Here is a 13,927-nt window from a genome sequence, read left to right as displayed (position 1 = left end):
CATCAAAATCGGATGTAAAATAAGAAAGTTATGACATTTCAAAGTTTCGCTTATTTTCAACAAAATAGTTATATATGAACGAGCCAGTTACATCCAAATGAGAGAGTCGATGATGTCACTCACTCACTATTTCTTTTGTTTTTTATTGTTTGAATTATACAATATTTCAATTTTTACGAATTTGATGATTAGTACCTCCTTGCCTGAAGCACAAAATGTTAAAATAATGGAATTCCACGGGTTCAGGGAGGAATGAAACTTCAATTCACATGACAACGACGAGAAAATAAAAATATTTCATATTTCATATACTAAAATACAAAAGAAATAGTGAGTGAGTGATGTCATCAACTCTCTCATTTGGATGTAACTGGCTCGTTCATATAACTATTTTGTTGAAAATAAGCGAAACTTTAAAATGCCATAACTTTCTTATTTTACTTTCGATTTTGATGAAATTTTTAAGTGTTATGCTGTTTGAATCTTTCTCTTTTTATTCAAATCAAGTTTTTGTTGGGGTGGACTTGTCCTTTAAGGATTTGCGTTTTGTGGCAGTTTCAGGTGATTTCATAGTCTGTCTTAGCTGTCATTGTGAAGCCAATCAAGTAACAAAACGGTAAATTGCCAAATTCGTCTCCTGCCAACTCGTCCACTCATCACATGGACCCCTGTTACATCTGCCTAGGGAATGTAAGAAATCAGATAAAAACATCCCAAACCAACATCGGGCCACCTTTCAGCGAAATCTAATGCCATTCCGTCCATCAACATTTCGTCTATTAAACTATTTGGTCCAATAATCACTTCAGCTAATCACCAGACCATTTTGTCTTATAACCAGGTTGGTCTAAGACCTATCATATTTTCATTCATTTCTCCCAGTTAACACTTGGTTCAATTAGACTAAATGGTATACATGTATGGACTAAATGGGTATTGGACCAACTGGTTATTAGACGAAATGGCTAAGCTATTCTACCGATTTCGATTCCGGTGCTCACAGCTTTTGACGAAATACTTCCTGCCGATACCCATTTACCTCACCTGGGTTGAGTGCAGCGCAATGTGGGTAACATTCTTGCTGAACGAAAACAACCCATCGCGGGGAATCGAACCAGCGTCCTCAAATTGAAAGACGATATTCCTAACTACTAGACCACGACGCCCTCACTTAGAATAGAATTATGTTATCTTATTAGGTTATGACACAACATTCAGATGATCGCTGCGAACATTGTACATTTCCATTAAACGTATTCCTCAACAACATAAACGAGGCGCATTTTTGGATGACAATACCCCGACAAAAGAGAAACCCTCTACAGAAACAAGAATTTGGAGACCTCACCAACAAACATAGCATGCAAGGATACTCACGTGTCGTGGAATGAATTCAAATTTTCTGGAAATCAATACAAAATTGTACACATTACCTTTAGAGAAACTTACCATAAGAATTCCTCTTTATGAAGTGGCTGATCTTGGAGTCTTGGAGATCTAGAAGATACCCCTCCAACTGTTCAGCCATAAGGGGAACGCTTTTAAAAGTTGGAAAAGTTTCAATCTCCATACTTGAAAGAAGTCCGATGTCTTACACAAAGTTGAAAGTAAAATCTATTCAGGGAAGAAAGGACCGACAGAAGAACTAGAACTTGAAACAGTTATTTTTCCAGTTTGATGAGGTACTTCACCGCGACCGTATCAGCAAATCAGCAGAAGGAACACTGGAAGACATCTTCTTGAAGATCAGATGTCCAAGCATGCTGAAAGTCACTTTGAAAAGTATAATAACCAAGCTTAGAATGATGAAACCATAAAACCCAAAGCACAGTGAGGTTGTAGCCCAACTGAAGAAAGTTTCTTTGAGAAAGTGGACAGGGAACCTAGTGTGTAAGATCGAGAAAATGACCGAAAACTTTCGAAAAGATCATCTTTGGCTACAGAGAGATCTTAATCTGGAAGCTTCATCTGCAGGTCGAGCGTGAAGTTATCTTGGGGACAGTCGCGCTTCAACTAAAATGTTTCCTTGGGTTGCAAACTGTTTAATAAGTTATACACCGGTCAAATCATATATATCGTTATCATTGTGTTCCTACTTCACCCAGTTTGATCGAGGAACCTTTCACTTTAACCTTCCGAGTTCAAACATATCCATTAGATCTTCCTTCAACAAACGTTCCGGTGCTTCCCGAAACCAAGCATCGGAAAAGCATTTGTTTGCGATGTTTACAATCGAAAGTCGTGGTGAAAGGAATTGATAGCATTATTTTGTGTCAGCTTTGAGAGAAAATCTGTTAAAACACTTGATTACATGCCCTAATAATCTAATGAAAAGTGTCCCACGTCAATATGGGAAGGAAAATATCTTTAATGTTACAAGATGTAAACCAGCTCACTGGTATAGTTTCGTTTTTTCAATTGAGAAATAGTTAATGTAAACCAGCTCACTGGTATAGTTTCGTTTTTTCAATTGAGAAATAGTAGCTGACAAAGTGATTTAAATCGCCTACTCTGCCCTTTGGCATGAAATAATATAAGATGAAATGAAATTGCGCATAATAAATGTCTACATGCGGTAAAGACATGAGCATACGCAATTCGCTTGCGTCAACAACTACGCCATTTGCGCTGAAGACAATCTTCCAACTGCTGTTCGTTTTGGAATAATGTCTTGATGCGCGAGTGTACCAAAGACTTATCGATCTCTCAGTAATGTGACGCTTCGTCACGAGCTAGGTTTCACTATGATGACTACGTTTTAGTCTTGCGTCAAAAATCATTTTACGGGTGCTCAATAAATTTGGTGCAATTAATGCACTACTGTTCGCTTTATCTTGGATCTGATATGCTTTTTCGCCAAGTTCAATTAGCCTTCGGCATGAATAGAGTTACATCAGTTGGCAAAGTGCCGCGGCCGGGGATCGAACCCCGGACTTTCCATGTATATAGCCATGCGCCTTATACCACTCGGCCACGGCACCTCCAATGAATGATTCGACGATTTTAGTTATGGTCAACATAGTCAAAGTCGATTACAAGACTTATTCATAAAGGAAAATGGTCTTTGCGTTCCACAATGTACACATCCACTGTAACGCTCAAAATACTTGAAATTAATCATTTTACTGATGAAATGTGAAGATAGTCTTTCAAAAGATTTTTCAAGTTCACAAGTTTTCCAATTTTCATTCATTCATGCATGTATTTAGTTTTTCATTTCATTAACTTTATTTCATTGATCTTATTTTCCATTTATTTTCTCTCATCTAATTTTCATTTGATTTTTATTTATCTATTTATTTATTTATTCATTCATTAATTTGTAATTTATCTATTTCATTATTATTTTTATTTTTTTTAGGGGGGGGGGGTTAAATTTCCATATATCTTGGGTATAAGAATTAGATTGAATTTTTGTATGAATTATAAATAATCCCTTTCCCCTTGAAAGTTTACAGAGGTGAAAACGATAAAGTAATGTAAATTGTGGGTCATGTTGATAACAACAAAAAATGCCGAGATTTGGGGAGTTGGTAACTGGCTGGAAGTTTTCAGAATGAGCGGATGAGATTAAAATAATAGAACATTTTCCTCCCGCCAGACCTGATCAAACAATTCAGTTTTAGGTTCAGTCATAAAACTAGCTAAGGCAAAGGTCGAGGCTAGGTCTCTGATTTAAACATTGTTATCTTTTCTTTAAAAAGTTTTTATTGGGTTTTCATAATTTTGTATAACAAATCACACATAATTTATACAAGTTATTTGAAATATAACAAAATAAATAAATAAGAAAAGGAAAAAAGCAGCATACACATTATTAGTTAACATTAGAAAAAGTACAGCTTATCAACAGATAATACTTGCTAAACATATAAAAACATTGTTATCTCTGTATTAAACTAGGCATTTTGTCTAGTTTAATTTTTCTCTCTTTTTTGGCGGAGGGGAGGGGGTAACTCTAACGAAATAATTAATTACTTGCTGAAATTCATGAAATTACAGAAACACAATGATCCCCCAAAATGACCAATTTCTCACCAATAAAATAATAAGGAGGCAAAATATTGTTCTTAAACTGTTCATATAGTATTTCACCAACAAACTAGATTTTTCTCTCGATTTTTTTAAAGAACGAAAACACAAATACAACGTTATCATTATGTCATAATATATAAATTCGAGAGAATGTTTGGGAAAGAACTTGAAGGTTTGAAAGATATTTCATCTACTTTACTAATAGCAGGAATTTCCAAGCATTGTTAACATTTAAAAAAAAATCTAATTACATTCACTGACAGAGAGTGTTGATAGTTTAATGTGAATTGTGATTTCGAAATAAACTCTTGTACAGGAAAATCTAAACTGGAAGTACATAGAGGGCCTCTTGATTCGAGGAGTTTGATGACATGATCAAAACTTTCATTTTCAGTTTGAATTGCATTTTATTACGATGATGATAATGGAGAAAAACCTCGCCACACAGATAAAATATCAGTCTCAGACAACTGAGTCAATGAAATACGACACATGAAACTAAAATTACATTAACAATTTAGTTTTATCATAAACATTTCACTTTGAGAACAACAACAAAAGGAAACATGCATATTCAATCAATCATCTTCCATTATCATCCATTATCAAGAAAACTGAATCCAGCTATTAAATGTATCCTTTTAAGTCTTTCTGATAGATTTATGTGCAGTTTCTCGGCCATTTCTTGGACATGTTGGAAGAAAGGGTTATCGTTTATCTTTTAATAAGAAGTCTTCTTCGTGACAAATTGTTTTATCTATCCATAACCTTGATTGAAAAGAATAACCAGAAACACTTCATATTTAGTCACTAAAGGGTAATTTAGTATTTTTTGGCATTAGGCATTTGGATTTAGGGATTTTCTAATGCAATTTCTGTTCTTTTATCATAAATGTGTCAGGAGTGTGTGTATACAGTGCGTATCAAAAAAAGTTTACACTTAGAAAAACTCCTGTAAAATTATATTTTTGTAATATCCTGAAGATTTTTCCACATTTTAACATTGATATAGATCCACTTATGCAAATGAATATAACTGTCGAAAAAATTTTCTGCTTGAGTGAGCACGTACACTTACTTTTGTAAAGTTAGTGAAAAATGATTTGCGCAGAACTTTGAAATGGTTATGCGAATAAAAGTAGACCTTTATCATGAAGAACATGTGGAATTTAGTTAGTAAAATTGATTTGAAGATATCTTTTACCTTTCCAACTGTTTCCTTGCCCGAAACACTTCAAAGAGTGCATTACACCCCACCCCACTCCCCAAAACACAGAGGCAATCGTGACGATATTTGCTTTACACTGAGCTGTTATTACATGAAATGGCAAAGGCTTGATTTTCATTTTGGAAAAGTGTGGAGAAACAAATAGTAAGTGACAAATGAAACAAAGACCCACTTTAAATGATAAAAACTTCATGAAAAAATGCTGGAGATATCTGATGTAAACTTTTGTTCAGATTCAGTTATGTCCTCAGATCCAGCTGGCAAAAAAGGATAAAGGGTGTACTTACTAAGTGTTGACATTTCAATTTGGGTGGCAAAATTGTAACAAAATGCTTCAACGTATCCCTTTTATTTCAATTGACTAAAAGTGCAAGGGAAATGTATGAGAAATGTTTCGCAGGGTAAGTTTGATTTCGCCCTTTCCCCTTGACATAGCTTGAAAATGAGCATTTCTGCGCAAACAGATCTCTGCGACCTTTACAAAAATGGACAGTGCTCACTCAGGTGTAACATTCTGTCAAAACTTTTGCTTTCATCTGTTCATTGGATAGATGAGATCCAAACCCAAGATTATAATGTGAAAAAATTACCCACATGTTATATATATTTTAATTCCCAGGTCTTTTTCAAAGTGTAAACTTTTTTTGATACGCACTGTATAGAGAGATAACTACTCCCATTTATCTTAGGAGGTCATAGGACATCACAACATTACGCGGAGAAAAATCAGATTCTGACATGTGATTTCCAAAGCACTCAAACAAAATAGTGCACATGGATAGCGTGTGAACAGAAAAAATAATAGAAACTTGATTTTGTACTTTTAATGGTAAGATACACGCAATGTGATTATTACAGGTGTGGGGAAGGCGGGGGCAATATATATTTTTGAGGGAGGATGAGGCGGTGAATGATAAAGAGGGCTGTGCGGGGGGGGATACACTGTATTTTCGACAGTGGTTTTCGTCCTATATATCCACACCAGTTACGTCCTGATGTCACTCATTCTATGAGTTGTACTAATGAAATATTCCCATCAAAATTATTGAGGCATTTCTATAAGCCAATCATTTTATATAAAAAATGAATTAAGATACTGAGTTGGATTTAATCAAATTGAAAAAAGGTGCAGTAGATTCAAGTTAAATGGAATTTTTTTCACTTTCACTATCATTTTAAACACACTTTTTTGCTATTCTCAACCATTTACAGGAAAATGACGTCACACAGTCACACAAGTTCCCTGGGTCTGGTAAAACTTAAAATCTCCCCTTTAGAAATATCATAAGACGAACATTATTTTCTTTTAAAATCTATATTTTTTAACATTGAGCTTTATACGTCTAATCATGCTAATTGCAACAAGAAAACAAAAAAATATTAATTTGACCCAACCATTCCCAGGATAGCTGATGGAAAAAAAACATGATCAGATGTAAATATGTCCTGCCTACTCGAAGTAAACATTAGTCTCCCTGATCTAATCCTTATTGTATGTGAATATATTACTATATATGAATATATCAATATTCTAGTACTGTTATATTAACATGTATGTATATGGGCATGATGGGGAAAATAATTACAGGTGTGACACCATAAAACCACTGATCGGTGCTCTAAACCAGCAAAAATCTGGATCGCGCCATCAACGTTCGATCTAAAGCACATCACTCTCTCAATCTAATGAGAAAATCGTTTCAACAAATCCCGTGGGATGTTTTTGTCAAGTCGTATACAGTCGGTGGAAAAGCCATTTTCACCTACTTGTACCCAAAGTGATAATTAGCCGAACCTGTCAATTAAAATGGTATGATGTAAAATCAGTGTGCATATCGTTTCATGACCCGACCGACCGTGCGGTCACAGGACGCCTATGGCGGAGTGTCGGATTGTTAACTGACGTACGTCATCGCATTTTTGTTCTCTTTACCGTCAAATCTAACAAGATTAGCCAGAAATTCAAATATTGTATAAGAATATTTTTGTTCTCTCCCTCAAAATCTACATTTTCGTTTTTCGTGAATGGCAGTATGTAGTTTCAGAAAAGTCTGACAAAGGGTTCTAGGAAACAATAATTGTGCCAACAGCTAGCAGCAGAGCAATAAGGCAAAATATTTGAGGAGTACAGCATGGCGGATAAGGTGAAAATTCTAGATACTCGCAAGCGAAATTTCGACCTCTTTGATATGAAAATTTAAATTTGACATAATATTCTAAAAGTTAAGCCATTGTACACCCCAGAGGCGTCGATCCTGGGGGCAGGGGGGCGATCGCCCCACCAATGAAAATATTGGGGGGGGGGGGGCAAACATATCGTTTTGCACCCCCCAATAATTCCAGATGTGCAAAAGTAAAATATGATTGTAATGTTCAGCAAGCGAGATTGGGATACACAACTTCTTTATTTCAAATCGTGCTCAAAATGTCCGCTTTTTAGATTGGAATATGAAAATTTTCAGCTCGCGCTTCGCGCTCGCATCATTTCTGTAGCTAAAACCTACACTTTTCATGATTAAATAGGGGAAAGGAATGTCCTGTTTTCAGTTCTAAACCTGAAAAGAGCTCCCGCTTCGATTTGCAATAATCTTTTGTTGGATATGTATCATGTTGTTTATAAAAAAAACGTCCATTAAACTCATTTTTCTCAGATCGAAATATCAAAATTTTCAGCTTGCGCTTCGCGCTCGCATCTATTGTTCTTTTAGATACCAATCTTAATCATTGGTACCAAAAATGATTAGAATATCTTTCAGCTCGCTCTCGGCACTCGCATTATCTGTACCCTGTATCCTCCTAATGCGTTACTACAAATCGTTCTAAACAGGTACACTTTTCCTGTTTTAAGGTCATTATGCTAAAAAAATTCAGCTCACGCTTCGCGTTCGCATTAATTTGTTGGTGAGATACGTGTCTGTATCTCATGAGTCACATATATATATATATATATATATATTTATGCCTATGTGTGTTGGTGGGTGTTTTGTACGATCGAGCGCCCTTGGAACGTTGATTCATGATTTTGCCCCCTCCCCCCAAACTGAAAAATGGTACACCCTAAGCCTTTTCCTTTTCATTTCTATTAGTTTTCCTTTTTCTTGGTTTTGATATTTGTAATAGGGGATCCATGCAGTGCCCCTTACCCCATACACAGTGAGTGCCAATTGAACTGGTTTATCGAAATTTCTCGTGGTGACTTAAATGTGCATTCAGATTTGAAGGAAAACGGCAGTGGCCTCAAAATGACTGATAACGCAACATTGCAACCTATTTTTCGTTCAAAATTAATTTCCAATGTTTATACTCTCTCACTCGAATTGATACGTTATACTTAACTCTATCTCAATATCCCACCCTTGGCAGATGTCAATCCAAAACAGATTATTTAAATGAAACGGAAGCTGGAGAATGATTATCCAAATACGGAAAACGAAGGACGCTTTACTTTGCCAATTTACACGAGGCTATAGAGGGTAAGCACTGAGTGACAGCTTGGCGTAGCATCAGAACCCCATCCAAAGACGACATGAATCTCAATGGATGGGGCCAAAGTACACATGTCTCTTTTTTTCTACCCCTTTTTTTTTGGGGGGGGGGGATGCGGTCCGGCAGGCAAATTTACCTTTTGTCCAAGGACGTAACCCGGCTGAATTTTCACTGTAACCCTTCTCCAAACAAGTCTATTATAGCCAGCTATGCTAGGAAAACAGAAGTCTTGTATTCCTACAGAAGGAAAAACGAAGGAAACTGTGAAGAGAATGGCAGTTTTGGGGACGCCTGGCCCTGTCAGCCTCTGGCTATTTGCTGAGACAAAAACTTGACTTTTATGTACCACTCTTTCTTTTCTCTTACAAAGAGTTCATCATACGTTTTTTTTGGTGTCCTCATTATTATACTGATCGAATATGATTATTTTGTGTTGTATTCAGGGTTTGAAAATGGCGCGCGTTCAAGATGTGAAAGGTGTCTGATTAATCTATTTTATTTCATTTATTTGAAGCGTTAGTTGCAAAAGGGATTAGTTCCACTTTGGACCATTTTTTCTTTCTCACTTATTGCAATATTCTTATCAGAAACTAAATTGTCATGATGTACTACCCTATCATGTGAACATAGAATTGGGTATAAAAGAAATCTACCTGTCTTCAGTTTTTTTTTCTATATATTAAAAAAAATATATCATTGTGAACCTAACCCTGTACAAGCAAACTAAAATGAATTGAATGTCTACTGATTAAAAAAAGTGATTTTTCTTTGCCACTTTCATTCACGTTTTCATTTGAATTTCAAATTTTCTTTGGTATCATCAGAGTGACTAAAAATTTAGAGGTTTAGAGACAGAAAACAATAAAATTAATGAAATATGGACCTAACCCCTTTTGACAAATGAGTTCTTCAGAAGAGTTTAGTTGCATAAAGGGGTTAGGTCCACTCCAAGAAAATCATTTTTTTTAATTCTCCCATATTGCAATATTCTTATGCGAAACTGAATATTCATGATGCCCTACCATGAGAACATAAAATTGGGTATAAAAGAAATCTACCTGTCTTCATATTTTTAAAGATATTCTTTACCAAAAAAAAATCGGTGTGGACCTAACCCCTTTTGCAACTAAACTTAAATGGACCTAACCCCTTTTGAAAAAAAAGTGATTTTTATTTGCCATTTTAGTTCATTTTTAATAGGAATTTCAACTTTTCTTTGGAATCATCTTATAGAGCTAATAAAAATCTATACATTTAAACATAAAAATCAAATTGGATGAAAAATGGACCTAACCCCTTTTGCAAGTGAGCTCTTCATTTATTGGTATATACGCATGCATACAAATTTTGACCAAGAGCGGGGCTGAAACTGTAGACATATAGATTCACAGGGCTTTATGAGTATTTTTGTTATAAAAATCTATAAAAAAAAACACTCAATTTAAGGCCCAGGTAGGAGAAACACAGCACATCCACACTTGTCATTTACATATTTAAAAACATAGAAGGAAACAAATATTGCCTTAAAACAGAACATTATTTTAAGAAGGTACAGAACGCAGATCAAAATTTCCAATGCAAGCAACGTCTCACGCGTGAGCCCGATACCAGACCGATTAATACCAATGCGTTATTGCCAATGACCACCATCGGTCGGTTTGGAGTCTGTTTCGTTGGTATGCCTGTAGCATAACTCGATGAACTAGATGAATATAGGTCTATTCTGTTCTACATGATGGGGGGGGGGGTCATCATTCCAAGAATCATTGCCCAGCACCCCCCCCCCGCACTCACTTACTGATACATCGTCATAGGCCTACACACATGACTTGTGTTCAAATTCGATTCCTGTCATAAATTTGTGCAGAATAAACTAATGAATAATCAATAATAAATGTGAACTCGTATAACTTATCAATAATCAATTAAAGAAGAAAACCGAATGAAAAATATTGATTTTATCTTTCTCCTTTTCCATGTCTCAAATATACGCGGATACATCTTCATCAAAATAAGGTTGGAAAAAAATCAGCTGTATATCCCGAAACGTATCAAGCTGTTCAATAGAGGTTAGTGATCTGAATTCATTAACCATAACAAATTGACAGGAGACCTATACACCACTAACGAGTTCACTGAACTTATAGAAACCACAGTAAGCTTATATAAATATCGGTGACGTATAGTAGCCCACCACAAGGTTTGAGAAATATCAATAATCATAACTTTCCCAAATACGATTTTTCTTTTCGTTCACATGCGTTTAAAATTTGGAAGGCATTCTTATGAATTCTAGTCTGCTAGTCTGCCAATTTCGAGGTGAAAGTTTAAAAGCATCTATTAACCAATCGATCAATCCAATAAGCATTCATTAAGTCAATTAATAAAACAATTAATCAATTGGTCAATCAAAACAAGCATTCAACCAATCAATCACCCAATCAGTCACCTCTGATTAAGGAAGAACAGTGGCGTAGGGATGGAAGCTGGGGGCAAGGGATCCCCCCCCGAAAAAAAATCACGACCAAAAACGGAGAGAAGGAAAAAACGAATTGGTAAAAAAAGTCAAATTTTTGCTCACTCGCCTCTCTCGCTCGGAGTTTTTTTAATAGAAATTTTGCCCCTACATCCACAACATCCAGAGAAAGAGGGCAACATTTAATACATTAGTGTTCAGTGAGTTAAGTCACCCGCCCCCTATTTTTACAAACAAAAAACAGCGGCCTGGAAACGCCACTGCCCAAGGGTAAATAATTGAGCAACCCACACGAGTGAAAGCATGGAATATGAGAAGGTGAATTGGGGTTAAGTCAAAATGTGGAACATGTTATCAGCATACATGCTTACAATTTCAGGGTTACATTCTCAGAAATAAATTTAAAGTTTAAAAAGATTTATCTCGACCGAAAACCGCACTGATCAAGACATAACATTCACTAATTTTGACCCATTTTTGTCCCTGTGTGGTCGACAGAAATGCCCCCGGGCAATTTTCGACCCCAGAGCACCCCCAAGAAAAGAGAGAGAGAGAGAATACAATTGAAAATTATATCCATGGTATCCGAACGACGAGTTGTAGAAAGAAACCCTAACAAGCATGACAATTATAAAAAAAAATGAATGGTATTTTTTTCTGGACGATATTTCGTCACACGTTGATCCTACAAAGACAATTCTATTCTAATTCTATTATTCGGAATATAAAGTGACTATAATCCAAAATCTTTCTTAGCATCAGCCTTAAAATGCGATTCCCTAGTATGAAATCTATCACGGTATTTATCATGTTCATTACCCTTAACTTTTTCCAAACAGATTCTTAAACAAATTATCAAGCCCATTCATATCACTTTCTGTCAAAAGTATACATGGACGTGTTTCATCCTTTTCACTTCAAATTTCGAAGAGAATAAACCAATTTTATTTACAGTAGATTGGCAGTGTGCCTGTTGATAAGAATGAAAACCGGATTACATAAGCGGAAGTCCCTTGTGTATCAAAAATATAATTTAAAGAAAGAAACAAAAAATGTTCCGAGCATTGGACTAAAAATTCAGGGTCTCTGGGTTAATGTCACGAGCATCGTCACCCCTCGGCAGGGGTGACACTGTCAAAACCAACTCAAGGAAATTCGAACATCTGTCAAATTCATCCGAAAAGTTTATCAATATTCGCCCGGCTGTGGGGCGTTTGTTTCTGTCACAATAAATCCTTACAGCTATTGGTGACATCGAAACCAGCAAACCGGCAACGCCAAGTTTACGCAGACTACTAGATAGCTTCCTGGCTTCATTCTTATGAAAGCGGTTCATGCTTCCTCCACCTACCTGAATGTTTCCGCTATTTTCGTCTGCTGGAGTATTTATTGTTCATCAAAAACAACATTGTCTTGAAAGGTATCTGAAATTTCCGACTTGAGATTAAACCTTAGGAGAGCAGATATTGTTACAACCGCGGCCGCCATTGACGACTTCAATCTTTTTTGTCTTTATCTTCTAAAAAAATTGCCGACTGATAATTATCTAAACACAGACATTGTTTGAAGTGACAGTAAAGATTCTAATCAGGTCAATATCATTGTCGAGGAGTTGACCATTGGAAGTGTTTCGGCGCCCATGGCAATGACCTCTCGGTGTAGAACAGCGATCGACATTCGAGATAAAACAGGAGTGGGGGTGGAAGGGTGACGAAAAAGTGGATTTGTGTTTCACTTGGGTGACGAAAATATGATTCCGGGGATCTTGATATATACCAACACTTTACAACATCTAGCATTAATTGTAACAACTGCTTCTATGAAATAGGCAAACCAAAATGACATGGAAGCGGATTTAGATATAGGATGGATGAAGAACCTTTAAATTCGGTTGATCTTCCCGTCAATCCTTATATCCATATTTACCCCCTCTCACCCCCTTCCCCCTCTCATCCCTTGTCAAATGTCTCACTTCTACCTCCTCTCTTCATAGTTAATCATTTTTGCTTTCCTTTCTTGACAATTATCTTCCTCTCCAATTAGTCTACAATTTTGTTTAAATTTAAACAATGCCTGCTATATACCCGGGCCCCGTGACACAAAGGAAAACGATTAACCGTACGCTTGATTTTCACGATCGACTGTACATTGTAGTCAATGCAATCAGTCGTAGAGAAATGGTTAACGATCATTGCTAAGCTTGGTGTTACGGGCTTCTTTTTGTGAAGCTTATTGACTGTTTACTGGGTAGATCATACGAAAGTAAAAGAGAAAAAAAAGACGACTGAAGTGGAATTCTTTGCTTACCGACAAACTCGTTGCGTATCCTGATGCGGTCTTCGACGCTGTCGGTGGCGATGAGGATGCAGTTGATGAAGGCGACGAGGGTCGTTTTGTACGACGACGTCTCGGCCCCGTGGAGCTCATCGATGATGAGACCAAAACGGTATCGTTGCTTCTTCGACTCCTGGGATAAAGAGATCAAGAAAAAAAATATCTCATCGATGAGTTCTTTGACGATTGTGGTGACAAGATCGACGATGACGACACAATAATATAAAAATTAAATTATTTTATTTAGTTAGTTTAATTTCTCATATCAAACAAAGTCTGAAGCATTTTTTTTTTGGTCAAATGAAAATCGTCATGTTGGAGACCATTTTTTTTAAATTGATGTAGATAGGATGGGGTTTTGTGTGTGT

The 13,927-nt window shown here is 36.2% G+C and overlaps 1 protein-coding gene across 2 annotated transcripts in view; it reads right to left on the bottom strand.

Annotated features, from left to right (window-relative positions):
* Positions 1-13,697, bottom strand: part of LOC121414441 (formin-J-like) — a 69,233-nt gene extending 55,536 nt beyond the window's left edge. The window contains exon 1 of one of the 2 annotated variants that reach the window (XM_041607628.1): positions 13,533-13,697. Coding sequence is in view for 1 of the 2 variants with exons in the window: in XM_041607619.1 (XP_041463553.1) it covers positions 1,450-1,570 (121 nt within the window). In the remaining variant the exon portion in view is untranslated. Of the gene's footprint in view, positions 1-1,449; positions 1,928-13,532 lie in introns of those variants that run through there. The other variant, XM_041607619.1, reaches the window with a different exon arrangement.
* Positions 13,698-13,927: the final 230 nt, after the last annotated feature.

This window comes from Lytechinus variegatus, chromosome 1, assembly GCF_018143015.1.
Source record: "Lytechinus variegatus isolate NC3 chromosome 1, Lvar_3.0, whole genome shotgun sequence".
NCBI lineage: Eukaryota > Metazoa > Echinodermata > Echinoidea > Temnopleuroida > Toxopneustidae > Lytechinus > Lytechinus variegatus.
Note: the sequence above shows the minus strand (reverse complement) of the source record. Positions and strands in the feature narration are given on the sequence as shown.